This window comes from Sprattus sprattus (genome assembly GCF_963457725.1).
Source record: "Sprattus sprattus genome assembly, chromosome: 14".
NCBI lineage: Eukaryota > Metazoa > Chordata > Actinopteri > Clupeiformes > Clupeidae > Sprattus > Sprattus sprattus.
This window is the reverse complement of record NC_137912.1, coordinates 16,253,726-16,272,163: the sequence shown is the minus strand read 5'-3', so window position 1 is coordinate 16,272,163 and position 18,438 is coordinate 16,253,726. Positions and strand designations below refer to the sequence as shown.

Sequence of the window (18,438 nt, the reverse complement as noted above, 5' to 3'; positions counted from 1 at the left end):
TGGAATAATTTTTTATATGGTCTGGTGACACTGGAAGGAATCTTGTTGCTAGAGTCGAGTGCTTGTCACCTGTGGAGAAAACATCAGTGTTTATTTCACACGGTACTGGTGTATCTGAAGTGGTATTACTGGGTAGGTCATTCACAGTGTTGGGAATAATGCGTTACAAAGTATGAAATAAGTATTTTTTTTTAATTAAGTAACGCAGTTACAATTACTGAAATTTAAATAAGTACGTTACTGGCGTTACTCTCTTTTGTGAAAAATTAACAATTGCAGACAAGAAAGGCCTACTTTAACTGCTACTGATCTAACGTTGCAGGACCTTGGTGGTAGTCTGGGAAGTCCCGCCCCTCTTCTCCGGCCAATTTGATTTTGCCTCTGAAAAGGGTCTGGCAAAGATTGCACAGCCGTTCATTACAGCATTCTCAGGATCTCTGGGACCAATCACAAACTGGCTTTTGGCTACCTGGCGCGCCATTGGCGGATTTCAAATAACCACGTCTAGAATCAAAAGCGAAACGTAAGAGAAAAGCACAGCAAACTATAAACTGCTCTCGCGGCTGTCTTGGATGATTTCAAAGGCCAGTTTTCTTTGAAAATAGAACAGAAACTTGCTCTGAAACAATTCATACAGAAAAAATATGTGTTTGCTTTATTACCGATCGTTGTATCGTTGTATAGTATCGTTGATCTGATTGGTTAAAGGCGTGTCCAATTACGTGAGTGAAGTGGACCTCCATTTAGTAGTTTGCCAGACTAACTGAGCAAATGAAATGCAGTGAAGGGGCGGGGAATTCCCAGACAACCTTGGTGGCGCAATTAATGAGCATTTAACCCAGAGCCCAGAGGTTCCGCTAGAAAAAAAAAATTGCCGTCAGAGTGACCGGCAGAGTTTTCATTTTCCGGACATTTTAATTATAAGCCGGTCAAATATCTATTACTGCTTCTAAATCCGCCTATTGAAGAAAACTGACGACAGGCTATGTAGCTCATCTTAAATGACATAATCAGGTCGTATAATGCAACATGTTCATTTGCCTTAGTTTACAATGAAAAATTATTAAATGAAGCTGCTTGCAGCTAGCAATCTAACTAGCGAACTAAGCTATTGCTAGGTAATAATACTGATAACTCACTATCTAGTTGAGAGAACCTCCCCAAACCGCTATAGTTCCTGACAACTAGTACTTTTACAAATGTGTTAATGTTAATATCAAAATGTTAATGTTACGGGGGGCACTGTGGCGCGCGCAACCAGTAGCCCCGACCACATTCAGGCTTGATGCCCATGGAGGACACAGGTTTGATTCCGGCCTGATGTCAATTCTCCTGTCCACTCCCCACCTCTTCTCCCTCTCATTTCCTGTCCCACTCTTCACTTCAACTATCAATTAAAGACCAAAAAGGCCAAAAATAAATCTTGTGTTGTACTACTGCTTGATTTGAAGGCCTGTTGCCCTGTTGATTGAAATAAATAGGTCAAAAATATATGTTTATTGTGTTTGACTGTTCAGTACTGTTCATATTCATTACATTTAAAAAGCAGACATAAAAGTAACTTAAAAGTTACTTTCCTTTAGAAACTAATTACTTTTGAAATACAGTAACTGGTGAAGTAATTCAATTACCTTTAAAAGAAGTAACTAGTAACTGTAACTAATTACTAATTCTCAGTAACTTTCCCAACACTGGTCATTCACTTCCCTTAGATTACAAAAATGACATCAGTTGGTATGCAGAAAGTCACCCTGTTCCTCAAATGTTATGGCGAGACTGGGGATTGGAAGGAATATGACTTTCTGATCATAACTGAATCTGTTCTCGGGTACCTTTGTCTTGATATGTTGTTCCTGCAACTGGTCCTTTTGCAAGGTGTCCTGGGGATGCGTCCTCAGTACATACGTCATGGCGTCGTGGAGCGTTGGGAAGAACATGGACGTCCTGACCTCGTCATCGAAGAACTTACAGCTGTAAAGTTTGTCTAAAATGTCCACTGTAACAACAAAGTCAGATTCCAGTTATACCGCTTCCTAGGTCAGGCTGGTTGAAACACAGACTGGACAGAGGTGCTGATGGTAGATGTGATAAAAAAAAAAAACATTGTGTGATTGAGTTTGAATCGATTTGGGGCCTTTAATGCACATCTCGATTTTTTTTTTCTTATTATTATATTAATTTGTTAGTTCTATATGATTTGAAAAATCTAAGTGCCACCATATTATTTGATTCCTCTGTACAGAGATAACTGATCAGTGTCCTGTCAGAGTAGGGTTATGTGTAATGGTTCCTCTTAAGCATGACACTATAAAGCAAGGTCTTACTAATCCTGAGCATGGCTAATAAAGAGAATCAGGCAGACACTGCAAGAACAGTTCAGAGGCAAAGAATCAATTGCTGTTCAATGGCATCATTAGGCAGATCTGCAAGGGAAAATTGATAATATACCCATAGCATGATTGGACATACTGACAACTGAATGCTACGTACCATCACATGACACTATGTAGACCTCCACGTCCACTCGAATGAATTCTTTTAATGCCTGAAAACCCAGACGCTTGGCTTACTTTTCTTCCTCATCAAGAGTAACTTTCCATGGAAACGCACAAATGTTCTCAAGAAAGGAAGGACCCTATAACCCCACTTGTATACTCATTTCAGCCTGATAAATTATTATGAACTTCCAAAAAGAGACTAACCGTTTTAAGGCCCTTCATGGCGGACATGTCGAGGAAGGAGACGGCGGCGAAGTCCAGGATGAGGCTGTGGATAGGCACTCGGGGCACACAGATGTTGCCGGGGAGCTGGGAGTTCCAGTTCACCTGCACCGGCAGGTCGCAGGAGTCCGAGGGCAGGTCCAGATCCTCCATTTTGCAGTCGCTATCCGACTCCTCAGTGGGGGAGGAACCAGTGGTCCGAACTCCTCGCTGAGTGTAAAATGAACAAGGGTCACTTATATTTGGTATGAGATATTGTTCCAGACAAGTATTTGAATGTCAGAGTGAAAAATATATTTTGCAGTCTAAAAGAAATTAATTATATTCTAGGCTCTAGCAACACTAATGGTCAAATCCTTAGAAAAGGCAAGGAACACTACATGTTAGAAGTGCTATAGATGTGCTTAAATCGATGTTTCACAAATGGCATCGACATGTTTGAAACATACCTTTGTAACCTGTAGTGCCTCTTTCTTCAGCATTTTCCGGATCTTTCTCAAGGCCTTGTTCCGCTTCCTTAACACTCTGAGAGGACTGAACCCAACCTGAGAAAGATTCATATTTACCCATTGCTATCAGCTTGCCACATATGCAATCCTGCCTATGTATATGTACAGTAATGGACTGAGTATTGGGCATACAGCTTCCGTCAGCTTCTTCCTGAAGAACTCGATGTTGGCGAAGAACAGGGGTGAGGGGATTCTGAAGATCATCACTCCCTTTGGTTCAGAGATCTGACAGCACAGAAAAACTGTTAATAATACTGTTGCATATGACAGAGAAGCAAGGGCAACTTTAGAGCGGGTGAAGAAGTTCATACTTACGTAGATGTAATCTTTGCGATCTCTATACAGATCAGTCCCTGAGATGTTGGCAAGCACTGAGCAACGAGGACTGGAGAAAGAACCGACATGCTTTCAAAGACTTTTATATCTTGCCTATGACTTTTGTCATTTAGTCCAATCCAGTCAACTGATAAACAAAGAGTTTTACTCTGTAGAGCACTTCTGTAAATGCTTAAGCAGGCCTCATATAAAAGTACTACATCACTGAAAGGGATGGTTCACTCTTGATACGCTTTGAATGCGCATGACCACCTGTCTCCACCAAAGCTGAATGACTCCCTTCACAACTGAGTCTGAAGACTACAGTGGAGTAATTAACCACATGTAGTGAAAATAAGGACGGATTTCCTGTGTATTTTGACATACAGTAGCATCTTCTTATTCTGACATAATTGCTGATTTCAAGATATTTCTTCCTGTGAGATAATATCTTGTTGCTTTACTGTATTCACTCATTATATTGAGATGACCATGCACACTCACAACTGAGTCCTGAAGACCACAGTGAGCAGCTCGATGCCCAACCCCACAGCCAGTCCCAGATCTAGACCCAGGAGGATGGAGGCCACACACGTCCCCAGCCACACCACCTGGGACAAGAGGCCACCATGGAGGAGAGACCATGTGGTTTATTTGTCCTCCTACGCATTTTTGCTTATAGTTACATAAAGCTGATGAAATGTTAATGGCATTCGGTTAACTTATTCAAGCATGCTTTAAACTGCAAAAACTCAATAACACTTGAGCTTAAAGGAGCTCTTCATGTATTCTCTCCAAATGTTTTAAGGATTAGGATACAGGTTTGTCACTCAGCAGAGTTTAGCAGAGTAACTCTGAGTCTCATAGAAGAAATCACCAAAGCAGTTGTTTTGTTCTTGGCTGACTAGTATCGGTAATTGACTCATGACTGACTGGAGGTAACACTCACACAGTCCGGACGATCTCTGCTCCACAGGTAAGGAACCTCTGTCACCTGCAGCAGCATCCCCTTCAGATTAACAATCACCAAGGCCCCAAGAACAGACTGAAACAAGGGAAACATACCCTGAGCATGGGCGTGTCTGATACCAATACTGCATGGGCTGGTACCCCCTTCATCCATGAGCATGGTCTTATGGCATGTCTGATACCAATACTGCGTGGACAAGTCATTTACTGTATTATCCATAAGCATTGTGATTTAGGTTCCTAAATGACCTGCTGTCAATTTATAGAGCAAGGCTTTGTATTCCTTAAAATCATTATGGAGTACAAATAGTGAATAGGTTTCCATTGTATTCTAAGTTGTTTTTGAGTAATACTAGTATAAAAACAAACTCTAACAAATGCCTTTAAGTGACAGAGTTAATGGTTGGCTGAGAGGGAGAGAGTGTTAAGAGTGGTACCTTAGGCAAGGGTTCAAGCAGGAACCCTATAGCCACGGTGACAATCATTGCCATCATGGCTGAAAGAAGACCTGCAATCTTCCAACACACGCAGAGGAGAAAAGGTCAGAAAGAAATAACAAACAATGTGGGCGTGAATGTCCAGATATGAACCAATATGTGGTCTGCATACTGAATTTCAGAGTTTTATATTGGATCAAGAGGATTACATGCAATAACTTCATAGCAAACTGTAAAAGTTGGACATAAGCTTAAGACATAAGACATAAACGTCTTTAAGGTCCTGTAAAAGGGAAATATATTTTTTTCAATAAAAATTGATCCCTGTGTTCCTATTTCATCCATTGTTGATAGTTTACTTTCAAGGTTTTAATTTTTTTTTTTATTTCTGCAGATAAATGTCTACCATGCTTAATGCGAAACGACTGTGTCAGGTGGAACCATTGAATAGTACTGGTTAGAAATTGGATGCAGTAAGAGCAGAAAGCCTCTGTTTAAGCACAGTAAAGAAAGGAGTGAGAGAGTATTCCCACCCCCCACCCAGCCTCGAACACAGGTCTACAGAGTTAAGCATAAAAAAAAACTTGCACCTTGACCACATCACCAAATCGACAGGCCCATTGGTGGGGGAGCACAAAATCAGCTGCAATGATGGCAGTCATTATTAATTATATAATTCTATTAAAATGTTGGTTTACTTGTGTCTTTCCTCCTGTGCTCTCCTGCACTGCAGACCTTGAGAGGGCCGTGCTCGCCACAAATGATCTGAACGATGCACCGAAGATGTTACTGGCTCCAAAAGCCACCAGCTCCTAGCAGAGAGATAGCGAAACACACAAGGGCTGTAAAAGTTTGGAAGATTTAGAGAAGATTTTATTTAATGAATAACCTGACTCATCCTTTCTCTGTCTTTTATTGGCGATGAAACTACCTTTTATGATTTACACAATGACTGAAGTGTTTTATATCACACAACAACCATTGTTTTAGATTTCAAACATCATATTCAGCAATGTTTTCGCACGTGAAATGTAGAGATAGCTTTCACAGACAAGTTTCCATGTGCACGTGTTTCCACAAACGGCAAGTATCTAATCTGTAAGCCACAAGGTAAATAGTGATTACTTCCTTGATCAGACTTCACAGACTTCAGCAGTCTCTCACCTGGTTTCCATCGATGACATAGTCGTGTTTGACAGCATAGACCTTGGCCACAGAAAAGGCCACAGCAAATCCCACTATGGCCATGGGGATAGCCTCTACTAGGCTGTACTCCATGACCTCCACGTTTGGAGGAATTGGGGACTCATATCTGAGAGAAGAGAAGCAGATAGTCAAAGTGGGGTATCTGAACAATTAATACACAGTTTCAATAAAGGTATTGATAATTAAAGATTATATTAAAGATATTGTTTCAATAGCATTAGAATTAGTCTCTCTAAATTCATAAATTAAGTATTTTAAGTGTAAGTAAGCAATGGTCTCTTTTACCCTTTAACCATCTGTCCCACGACATCGACGCTGAACCTTTCCTTAAAGTTGAAGCCGTAGGACACGCTGCATGCAATTATGGTCTATTGGAGATAAAACACTTGTTAACATGCCATAATCAGTGGTCCCAGTCTTCAGTGTGAGATATCAGACATCAAAAGCTTAAATCTGTGAAGCTCACCATAATGACTTCTATGGGAATTGGCACGGGGAGTTTTGACTTGTACTTGTCGTTGACTATCTTCACTACAAACACAGCCAGCATGATCACGATGGACATCACCAGATCACAGATGTTGGTGGACGTGATCTGGGAAAATATTTTCTCCAACGTCTGAGACGGAGATGTCAAAAGAAACAGTGCTTTTTATCATAAATTAACCATTTACAAATATGTTTTTTTTAAACTTTTTTTATCATTAAGCTTCTTAAGTGAAACAAGGTCAGATTGAATCACAACAAAAACAGTAGTGTAAAAAAAGTTTGTAGCCTAGAAACTAGAATCTGTGCAGGTCAGAATATTGCCTTTTAATTTTCCCATAGGTGGACAGATGTCTCCCTTTCACTGAAACTCACATAAATGATGGACAGTGGTCCACTTAGGCCAGGAACAATAAGGCCCAACACAAACTTCAGCTGGGACACCAGGATGTGGACAGCAGCAGCTGTGGTAAAGCCAGACACTAGAGTGTCCGACAGGTAGAGGACTATGAAGCCTGCCTGAAGCAATCCCAGACCTAACTGAATGGAGGGGAAAGAGAGTGAAATGAGAAGCTCAGATAATTATGGGCGAGTGTGGAACAATCACAACATCCACAGGCCTTCTCTCAGCTGTAGTATGACAGCTAAAATACCAGTGCAGGCTGACATTTCATATACGTTGACAGTCATTCAATTAGCTCCTGTTGTTGGGTAGTTTGGCCTTGAATGGCCATACAAGGTTATGGATTATAGTTGAGGTCTCTGGTTATAATAGAAACCCGCTTTGGCCAAGACAGATTTTCAAACATTACAGGTAACACAGTAAAAGCCCCAGAGACAGAAGGAAACAAACCATCATCCATTTTACATTGCTCATGTAGGGGTACCTCAGAGATCACATCTAAAATGTCGTCAACGCAGGTGAGGTGTGTTCTTACATACCTGGAAGAGCCCTGTGAGGAAGGTGACAGAGGAGGCGACAATGACCCTCTGCTCATCTCGGCTGAGCCCCTCAAATCCTGTGATGTTGGCAGGAGGCCCAGTGTCAGGCACGAGACGGGTCACCACCTGTCCAACCATGAGACTCAAGACTGGGAAGGAGCCTAGAAATCAGAGGAATGTTAGAGTATAAGATGAAGGTATCAATATTGTGATAAAGCTAAAACAAACAATAACAAAAAAGTTAAATTGTGAAGCTGGTTAACAATAAAGTATGCATGCATACAAAATGGAGAAACAGTATTTGCTTAAATGTTAGCACTGCATGTGCAAACACTATCTTGATTTCGCATGTTCACCATTACTGACACGTTATCCTGTAACACCAATGTGTCTCACAAGTAATACTGAATTCTGAGGATGATTACAGTGTTTTTCTCACCCACTGAGATGTGTCTGGAAGTGCCCAGAAAGAAGTACATTATAACAGGGAAGAAGGCTGTGTAGAGCCCATAGCTTGGAGGTAACGAGGCCAGCAGGGAAAAGGCCAAGCCTGCAAAAAAACACCAGTGACTCGGAATGACACGGGAGGTAATCAGAATGCAGTTATTCTTTAACTTTTATGTATGCCTTATTACAAACAATGCTTTGTTGCGTTGGTTGCACTTGCTTGTCTCTAGGATGGTGTGGGTGTTTGTGTGTGTGTTTTTGTGTATCTGTGTACTTATGAGCCCTGCTTTTGTAATCATGTGCAATATAATATAATTTGTACATCTAGGTAATATTAAGATTAGTACATCGCTCTAAAATAGGACACAAGGAAAAGGAAAAGGTTGGTTCAATGAAAAAGGATTTATGATTCATGCAATCACTGTCCCTCACACCTACTCATGAGTATGTAAAATCTTAAAACATAAACCGTACCCTACTTTGCTGTCATTATTTCACCAATCATCACATCAGCCTGGTTCTCAGGTTATGCCATACTTAGTTAAAATGCCTCTCTGTGTCCTCTCTCTTATGATTTGGGCTGAGTGGTCACAGAAAGTGACTCCTGAGAGGTGTGATGACTAATCAGGGGTTGTTAATTACCTTGGAGCACAGCCACTAGTCCAGTACTGACCCCAGAGACGACGTCATTCAGCAACCATTCCTTCACTCGGTAGATTCTCATCCAGCCAATGATGGGTAGCAGGGATAAAGCAGCATTCTTCACACGTTTTGAGTCGCAGCTGGAATTGAAGAAATATACAGCCCGCCTCAAACACCAGCAGTGCGATGTCCGTGAAAATGTGCATTTGTCCTATTGGGAGTGCCCATTAATACATTCTAATAGGCAAACTGCAAATGTAGTTGGACCAGAGGTAAGCATACATATGCTCTGGGCTATAAGACCGTTATATCCTATAACTAAAATTCCCTGATCCTGGGCTACTTCTTCATGCTAGGTTGGGCCAGTCTTACATGCCTAATCTAAACTGGCTTCTACATTCTGTCTTTTCAGGGAGTTTTTCAATGCCACTATGAACACTGGATATCAGATTGGTGACTTCTGTGAAGCATCTCTCTGATAAAAGCGAGAAACTACCTCCATACAGATGCAAAGATGCACAGAATGCAATTACTACAGGGAGCCTAAAACCTCCTACATTCTTCTTAAACTCTATTGCCAATTATCAAACCCTTCTAAATTCAAAGCCCTAATGTCATTCACAGAGACAGGTGCATCAGCATTCTTACGTGAAATATTCCTTCACATGGTCCAGCAGGGTCTTTCGCTGTCTGTAGATCTTTTCATATGTTTCCTTAAAAGAGTCCTCTGAGTACAGCGGCCTGGCGACCACATAGTATTGGTCTGGTGTGTCCATTTTTGGATGATCAGGACCAGTCCAACACGTAATGGCTCTGGAAAAGGCAACTCCAGTTCCAGTATCCTCCTCTACTGTCTTTTGCAAGTGTGCTCTGCTAAAGCACTGGAACTTATTTGGTTGATTCTGCCAGGAAGATGTTTATAAATCCTCAGCATCTTTAATGATTAACAGCGATTTGTGAAATGCAATGCGTCATACTTCCAGTAGCTCCATATGAATCTGTTCTGCTTTATGCCTCGCGCCTGTTGTGTGTTTCCTACTGGGCAGGTGAGGCTGGAGGACTGGAGCAGAGCTAGAGAGATATACAAGTAGTGCCACGGCACATACCGGATCCATCAGACTTGCTTTCCTGGACAGCATTTAGTGAAGATGAATCCAAACCAATCCATACCGCCCTTTATTTTACAATCAAGTTTTTCATCTATTGGTTTCATCCAACATTCACTGCAAAAACACTTAATGTAAATAGTCTTCCTGAGACTGATTTTTCAAATCATAACTATTATCAACCTATCAATATAGATGATACATTAAGCTCTCAACAGGTGAGCAGGTGAACCTCTCCACAGGTGAGCACCTGTGTAGCTCTCCAATGGTGACCAGGTGTAGTTCTCTATAGGTGGCTTGGCATCACTGTTACAGGTCAGTCACTGAACTGCCTTCCACAACTCCACCAAATGGATGAATGTGAACTCTTGTCTTTTTAGGGGGATCTTAATGCCCAAAACACACTCACAGCCAGCGAGAGAGAGTGAGACACTCACACACATCAAACCTCATTGTATGTTACGTCCGACGGCTGGCAACTTCTACTATGTGAAGTCTTGTATAAGCAAAAGGTACTTGATATTTTCTTGTTTTCACCAGATCATCCTTGTGCACAGATGTATTTGAATTTAAGAGTTACCTGTTTGCTTTAAAGTGAGCATTTATGTTATTGTTCATTCAACACAAAATTTAAATCATATGGAAAACAGAATGGGATAAGAAGGTAAAGGGTAGACACCTGTACACAATTCTAAAAGATATTTCAAATAGCAAATCCAGCTACTCGAACAGACAGGAGGAGGTTTGGTTCACAAGGATGAGAATAGGCCATACTGGTTTAAATAGCAACTTGCATACAATACGTAAACATCCAGTAACAGAGTAACAGAAGATGTTGAACATGTTGTTTTATGTGTTTAAAATTTTCCAGACAACGAGGAAAGGTAAAGAGGGAAGTGTAGAAAGTCAAGAAGGTTTTTTCATTAGACACCTTATTAGGTCAGCCTAGGTCAGAAAACATAACTATTGCTTTGATTATTTTCATTAAAGAAACAAAATTAGCAGATAGGATTTAAGTTTGTTGTTTTCTGTTGTTTTTCCTTTATTACTATATACAGTGGTGGCCAAAATTGTTAGAACACTAGGCATATTTAAGAGGTTTCAGTTGTTTTTGTTGAATTGGCCATTAAAATACCCTTAAAACTAATGAAATACCTACAAAGTCATCATTATGCTCTATAAACCATAGAATAGAGCTATCATATGTAGATTAAGGTCAATTTCCGTACAAAAACAAACTAGGCCTATTTCACTGTCAATGTCACACAATCATGTTACTTCACAGAAGAAGCCAAATTACTTGTTTTATCATTGTCAGGTGTGGTCGTGGTTAAATTGATGGTGATGCAAGAGTCTTAGGACACAGCTCGTGATTCTTTTGAATGTACAAGGCCTATCTTCCGCATTAAGTGATTGGTAACATAAGGGTTTTGTCACTGAGGCCACACCACCTATTGTTTTAGATTCAAAGCCTCTAGAGGCAGTCTTAAAGCAAATGTTGCTCTTTGAACATGGCTAAGGTGAAGAATGAGCTAATGAGTAAGCAACGGGTTCGAATAAAGGCCCTTTTTGATGCTGACTGTAGCTACCGCCGCATAGCCAAGGACTTGACATTCAGTCTAAGCACTGTAAAATACACTTTAGACCGCCATGCCACCAGAACCGAAATGGGAGAGGCTGAAAAAATAAACTGTGTGAAGTGAAGCATCTCAGAATTCTCAGTCTTAAGGACTGAAGAAAGACTTCACAAGAATTGGTGACGAGATCAACACCACAATGACTAATGGTTCAATAGTGTTCCCAAGAAATGGGAGAGGCTGAAAAAATAAACTGTGTGAAGTGAAGCATCTCATAATTCTCAGTCTTAAGGAATGAAGAAAGACTTCACGAGAATTGGTGACGAGATCAACACCACAATGACTAATGGTTCAATAGTGTTCCCAAGAACTGTGCGTCGGAACCTGTGAGAAAAATAACTTTTTGGCAGAATAGCAGCACAGAAACATTACTGAAAGAGAAAAATAGAGTGAAACGCCTGAAATTTGCAAAAGAACAAGAAATGGACAAAGAAAGATTGGTATAAAGTGTTGGGGACTGATGAGTCCAGGTTTGAATAGTTTGGCAACAAGGGAAGAGTGTATGTTTAACAAAGTGAGGGGGTGGGATATAAAAATGAGTGTCTCTAGCCAACAGTTAGACAAGGAGGGGGTAGTATTATGGTGTGGGGTGCCGTTTAATCCTCAGGAACAGATGACTTTGGCGAAATTGATGGCATCATGGATAAGAAAGTATACCATAACATTCTGGTGAGGCATGGAGTACCTTCTGGGAGTGGCGTTAATGGGCCTGGATTTATTTTCCAAGAGGACAAGGACCCTAAACATTGTTGTAACTATTGCCAGTACGACCTGTGGCAGAAGGAATCTTCTGGAACATTGAAAATTATGGACCGGCCCCCTCAAAGTCCGAACCTCAAACCCATCAAGCAAATTTGGGGCGAGTTGGAAAATAAACTGGACAGATCTAGTGTACATTCAAAGGAAAGCCTTTGGCTTGAGTTGCAGAAGGCATCGGATAACATTAGTGTTGAAGTTCTCAAGAAATATATTGACTCTATGCCAGAGAGATGTGCTGTAATTGCTGCCAAAGGTGGGCTTACCAAATATTAGAGTTAAAAGTGGATAAAAACAGTAGGAATCACTTCATCTGATATTTGTTGTGCTCAGAACAACCATCTGCATGTTTCATTTACATTATGAAATTAAACAATGTTTCGGAGACAAAAAAAAGGTCAATATTCTCAGATCTGTAAGGTGTTCTAATAATTTTGGCCACCACTGTATATAATATAATTTTTTGATATATATAATATCATTTAATTCGACAATTGACAGCCAACATTCATTAAAGAAGCAAATTAGCAAATAGGATTTAAGTTTGTTGTTTTCTGTAGTTTTTCCTTTATTATTATTATTTTTGACATCCAATTGATCGCACCTCAAGTCCAGTAGATGGCGGTAGTATACATTGTTTGTAAACTGCCAGTAAACACTAGAGAAGATGAAGAAGAAGGGAAGCCAGATGTGAAGGAGTGGCTTAAAACAGACTTCAGGAAGAGAAAGGGAAAGTTGTTTGGCACATTTTAAGGGTATACGAAGAGCAAGATGTCAGGAATACTTGGTGTGAGTACCAGCCTACCTGCCATGCTAAGAAATAGTTTTTAGTCTTGCTGGTCCAGCCATTGCTAGTAACGGTATTTGCTACAATGTTAGCTACAAGTCATATCAGCAAAGCCCGTGTGGCGTAGACGAAGTTGTCAACACATTACCAGAGCCCGTCTCTGACATTACTTAGCTTACTTAGCTAGATAGGTACATTAAATATCATGCTTAACCATAGCAAAACGAATTGTTTCTGGAGTTTTCCAGAAGCTAGCTATTGTATGGACAGTGAAACGTAACTGACATAGAATACAACATGCTTGGTTGGCTAACTAGCGATAGTTAGCTAACGTTTACATATAGACGTTTTACCATCTTGGGTTCATTCACGAGAAGTGCCATGTCGTTAGATTAAATTATCAAAAGGTTATGCATGGTAATAATAAGCATAACTCTACCAGATAAATTAAACGTTAACGATACCTTGATGACTTAAGTGCAAGTAACTAACGTGCACTTCCGATGGCTCTCTAACGTTACTGTTGTTGTTTTATTATGGGTGTTCTAATGACAATTTTGATTTTCAGATTATATGCAGAGCATTCGAAAGAATTCGCGACTTGATCTTCAGTCTTCTGTTCGGCAAGAAAAAGCCTGCCATTACCTTGAAAGACCCAACCATCAAATACCCCTTGAGATTAATAGATAAAGAGGTAAGAAATGTTCAATAACGTTACACTGCTGCCGATATACAGTATGTAGTGCAAATCACTATCCCACAGGAACAATAACATGTAACATTAAATTATTCATATAGATGCGCTGATGTTGGCCTTACAACATCATATTTTAGTATGCATTTTCTATGAAACATCATAATTTGAATTTGTTCTGTGTGTTGTGTCAAATCAAATCCAGTTATTACTATATTATTTGTGAAGTATTAACAGTGTGTTATGCCTGTTTAAATATCTTAGATAATCAGCCATGACACTCGAAAGTTCCTCTTTGCCCTTAACTCCCCAAATGAAGTCTTGGGTCTGCCCATCGGTGAGTTCAGTTCAGTGTCTCAGATATTTCCAGACAATGTTAATATATGTTAGTGTTTCAGTGACAGACTGGCAGACAACTTTTGTCTGGTCATCAGATAGAAATGCTGAACTATTAGACTGAAATTAAACAGTCTGACAAATCCTAATTGCATATCGAAATTACCGGCAGTCATATTTTGCTGTCTGAACAGCTCCTACTAATGTTTATTGATCTTTCATGCAATGGTTGTGTTGTTTCCAGGACAGCATATATATCTCTCAGCTAAGGTCGATGGCAACCTGGTGGTGAGACCATACACTCCGGTATCCAGCGATGATGACAAAGGATCGGTTGCCCTGGTGGTCAAGGTAAAGCATGGATAAAGCATGGCTGGATACATGCAGAAGACAATGTTTAGATATGGTCGCTGTGATAAGGGTTTATCTCTTCATTTGAGCGGACTCTTTAACCAAAAAGGAAGTAACTCCTCATTCAGATCAGTAGCTGAAATGTAACACTTGTGCCTTGATGCTGTTTGCATCTTTTCTATTAATACTTAAAGCAGAAGTGAGGAGTTTTGGTCGAAAAACTAGCAATCCAACTACAGAGAAGGCATGCAAAAACCTCCATTAGCAAAGCAGTTGGCACTGATAAAAGGCTTGCTAGCATGCCAACCTATGTCTTATGGCAATATCGTGCTGTGAAGCTATTACTCAATTTTCGCGGTGTGGTCTGACCCAGGCCATAGATGTGCATAGTGCATAGCCTAGGCGGCTAGGAGAGGTGTGTTTATCTGTCCTTCACATGACCATATACCTCGAACATTAATTCAAAGATGACCTCTGTACCTGTTGCTTATAAATAATATGCTCCAAGGGGCAAATTGTTGCCTACTGTAGAGTTGTCTGGATGGCATTTGTTTTTCTTCGCTTTACCTTTGTCTTCCCTCACTCACAGATCTACTACAAGAATGTGCACCCAAAGTTCCCTGAGGGGGGCAAGATGAGCCAGTACTTGGAGAGTCTGCGCATTGGCGACACTATTGATTTCAGAGGGCCTAGCGGTCTGTTAATCTACCAGGGGAAAGGTCTGTAATAGAGCTACCAAGGAATTTGTGTAATACTGCATTTACAATATAATGTTCAGAGTAGCAGGTTGACATCCACTGTACGTCGTTGGATGTATTTGAGCCTTTTTCATATACATTGCATAGTTATATTATTCACTCAGGAATGATTGGAAATATCCTTGAAACTTCAAAGAGAAAGATGTTCAGAGACAAACTCAATGAACAGAAATGCTTATTTGTTTCTTCAGGAGAGTTTGCTATCAAACCTGACAAGAAGTCACCAGCTGTCATAAAGAGGGCTAAACATGTGGGCATGATTGCTGGTGGAACAGGTGAGTCAGCAAAGTCCATCTTCAAAGGCTGTGGCTACAGGTTTAGTTTGGTTGATTGGTTGAAGAAACTGATGTTCCCTTGTTTCAGGCATCACACCGATGCTGCAGATCATTACGGCTGTGATGAAAGATCCAGAGGATCCGACCGTTTGTCACTTGCTTTTTGCCAATCAGGTAAAGCAACTTCCTCCTGAGAGATTTCGGAAAAAAAGTGCATGCGAAATGTACCTGAACAGGCTTGTCAAGGCTTGGGACATGAGCCTTTGTCTTGTTCATTCCTGATGATCTCAAAGCCTTGTTTGTTTTTTAATTCAGGCTGAAAAAGACATTCTCCTGCGGCCTGAGCTGGAAGAAGTGTTGGCCAGGCACCCATCCCGATTCAGACTGTGGTTCACTGTGGATAAAGCCCCAGAGGGTAATGGCTTTGTTGCCTCATCCTGTACTGTGGTCCTGTGGACATGAACCTTCACCTCTTCTGTGATGAAAGAGTTGAATTACATTTAAACATGACTCAACATTGTCTCGAAACAAGTGTACTTTCTGCATGGGTGAAGCAATGAGATAAAGGCGTTGTCCTAATTTTTTATAACTTGCATACCTCAACTCTCAACTTTCTCTCTTTCTCTCTCTCGGGGGCGTCAGGCTGGACATACAGTCAGGGCTTCATCAGTGAGGAGATGGTGCAGAACCACCTGCCGCCTCCAGGCGACGACACGCTCATCCTCATGTGCGGCCCACCTCCCATGATCCAGTTCGCCTGCAACCCCAACCTGGACAAAGTGGGCCACTCAGCCAGCCAGCGCTTCACCTTCTAGAAGTGCATGAAGAGTGAGGGGCCAGGAAAGCAGTCCAGCTGGGAGTCTGCCACGCATGTTTGGGGGATATGGTGTGTGGCCAAGCAGCCTAGTCTATCTGCAAGTGCTGCTCTTGGAAATGGTTCATTGTAAAGCTACCATGCAAAATTCAACCTTTATTTATGCCTGAGTGATGTCTATTTATGCAATTTCTGTTTATTTAAGAACAGTGCCAAATTTGTAAGAGCAGTATATATGCATCTCTCAGGTTGCCAAGGTTATTAACAACTGTTGAGAAGGAAGAATGTTGTCAAGTCTGGAAAGCTTGGACTCTTGAAGTCTGGAGTTAGTCCTCTGTGATTTATGTTGGTATAGACAGCAGAATCACAACAGTGTATGCTCTGAATTTTGCGTGATTGCTGTCGATAAGGAAGTATTCAGTAACACCCACATCTTGAACCGAGACACAGAATTATGTTCTGACCAATAGCAAATTGTGCTAAATTGAATTTATTTTCCCCTTCTTTAATCTTAATGGCTACATTCCTCCAGTTCCTGAAATCATTAAGAAAGATTGATGGTCCAACCCAGTGACATCCAGCTGTTCACTGCTCAACTTGGGGTGGGTTTGAATTGATTAAGGTGTTAAGGCCCCTGTTTGACTGCTCCTTAATAGAGGGACCTGTCTGACAATTTGTCAACTGTTATGAAAAAAATCAAATGTTAGGTTTGTTTGGTCCTGAATGTTTTGGCTGAGCATTTTATCTCCTTGAACTCTTTGCGGTCCTTTGGGTTTTTGCATTAAACCAAAGGATGTTACACAACAGTGTACGCTGATGGCCTTGGCAACTTCACAGCTGGCATTACATATAATGTTTACTGTGTATATCATTTCTAATCAATAATCATGCCTTCAAACTTACAGTAACCCTATATTTCTTTATACTTCAGCCTCCATACAAATGAATAAAACAGAACAGAGTGACATATTGTTGCACAGTCTTTATGAAGCAGGGAACTTCAGATAACATTTGCTTGTTTTCTGTTCTGAAACTGAGTGCCTTAGCATCCTCTTCAAGATTCTCCTTTTCAGTGTAATGCCAGATTAAACCAACATGGAGCACATCACTGTCATACCATCAAAACTAATCTTTATCTGCATATCCTTCATGCACTTTGTATTAAGTGTGCTGTGTGATACAAATATCCACTCGCTACCATTATATTCAGTGAAAAACCAGTTGTGCACCACGATTTGTTTTCACCACATAACTCATGCACAGATATTTAGAATGATGTATCTCTAAGGAAGTGGTCCTCATTTGCAAGTTACATTTTTGTTTCCTTTGTGGAAAATTGAAAGTGTTTTGAATATCAGTGTATTCATGAGGCCAATAAAAACCTGTGATTCACCTGCAATTTTTTGATTTGGTCATCTTTACCTTGGTGGAAAACTATAGATTATAAACCGAAAAACAACTGTCAGCAATCAGAATGTTTTGAAGAATAGCCTACTCTTAATTTGGCCACAAGCAGCCACCTTAACTAAATAAGATGACCTCCTCTGGATAAAGTGAGAATATCTTCGTATGTTTGGATGTTTTCATTAATTGAGAAATAAGCCATGACTTTTATTTTTGGAAGTACTTTATTGACTTCTAAAGCAGTAACCGTACACAGTACATATAGCTTAGACTGATATAGTTAGATTTTGCATAACAATATCACTGTTGGCAATTTTCCTATAAAAGTAAAGAATTCATATAAGAGTACATGAATGCTATGTAGAATAAGAAACAAAAATGAGAAAAATAGGCACTGTCCATATTTAATAGTCTGCGATGAACTTTCTAGGCTTTTGGCAGAATGTGTAACTTGACTTTGACCTTTAGATCAAGCAGATCTGTTCAGATACTGATGCGAACCTTTTAAGCAAGCAGCATTAGAACGATCCAGAAAAAGGAACAGTTTCATAGAGAATTCAGCTGACCAAACACATTAAACAGTGGATCAAAGAAAAAAGTTGCTTGATCAAACTAAATTCTTGATGAATTTCAATAAGCGATGAACAAAGATCAATATGATATACTAGTATTCTGCAAGTACCTCAGTCCAGATTGATATTTGGGCTAAATCAATTTCAGGGTTTGAAATGCATTCAATGAACACACTGTAACTCACAATGCATATTGTAGAAAACAACTAGTTTTACAGGAATAGGTGAACCAAACTTGCTCAAAAGTCTAAATTGTATGGAGACAAAAAAAAATG

General features: G+C 40.3%; 2 protein-coding genes across 2 annotated transcripts; one reads left to right on the top strand and one right to left on the bottom strand.

Annotated features, from left to right (window-relative positions):
• Positions 1-48: 48 nt before the first annotated feature.
• Positions 49-9,449, bottom strand: LOC308375533 (chloride anion exchanger-like; the record flags this gene model as incomplete). The annotated part of the gene is made up of 19 exons (XM_080851698.1): positions 49-69; positions 1,833-1,996; positions 2,491-2,545; positions 2,703-2,930; positions 3,170-3,265; positions 3,362-3,454; positions 3,545-3,614; positions 4,049-4,155; positions 4,494-4,589; positions 4,951-5,028; positions 5,649-5,762; positions 6,115-6,262; positions 6,442-6,524; positions 6,623-6,775; positions 7,018-7,182; positions 7,585-7,745; positions 8,024-8,134; positions 8,674-8,813; positions 9,322-9,449. 19 exons carry the CDS (start codon positions 9,447-9,449, stop codon positions 49-51), a joined length of 2,211 nt encoding a protein of 736 aa, XP_080707824.1.
• Positions 9,450-12,846: 3,397 nt separating this feature from the next.
• Positions 12,847-17,561, top strand: LOC308375477 (NADH-cytochrome b5 reductase 3-like). Its single transcript, XM_080851636.1, has 9 exons — positions 12,847-12,961; positions 13,528-13,653; positions 13,918-13,990; positions 14,234-14,340; positions 14,930-15,059; positions 15,290-15,373; positions 15,462-15,547; positions 15,689-15,788; positions 16,016-17,561. The coding sequence occupies exons 1-9, from the start codon at positions 12,944-12,946 to the stop codon at positions 16,186-16,188; spliced, it is 897 nt and encodes a 298-aa protein (XP_080707762.1). The 5' UTR covers positions 12,847-12,943; the 3' UTR covers positions 16,189-17,561.
• The last annotated feature ends 877 nt before the right edge of the window (positions 17,562-18,438 follow it).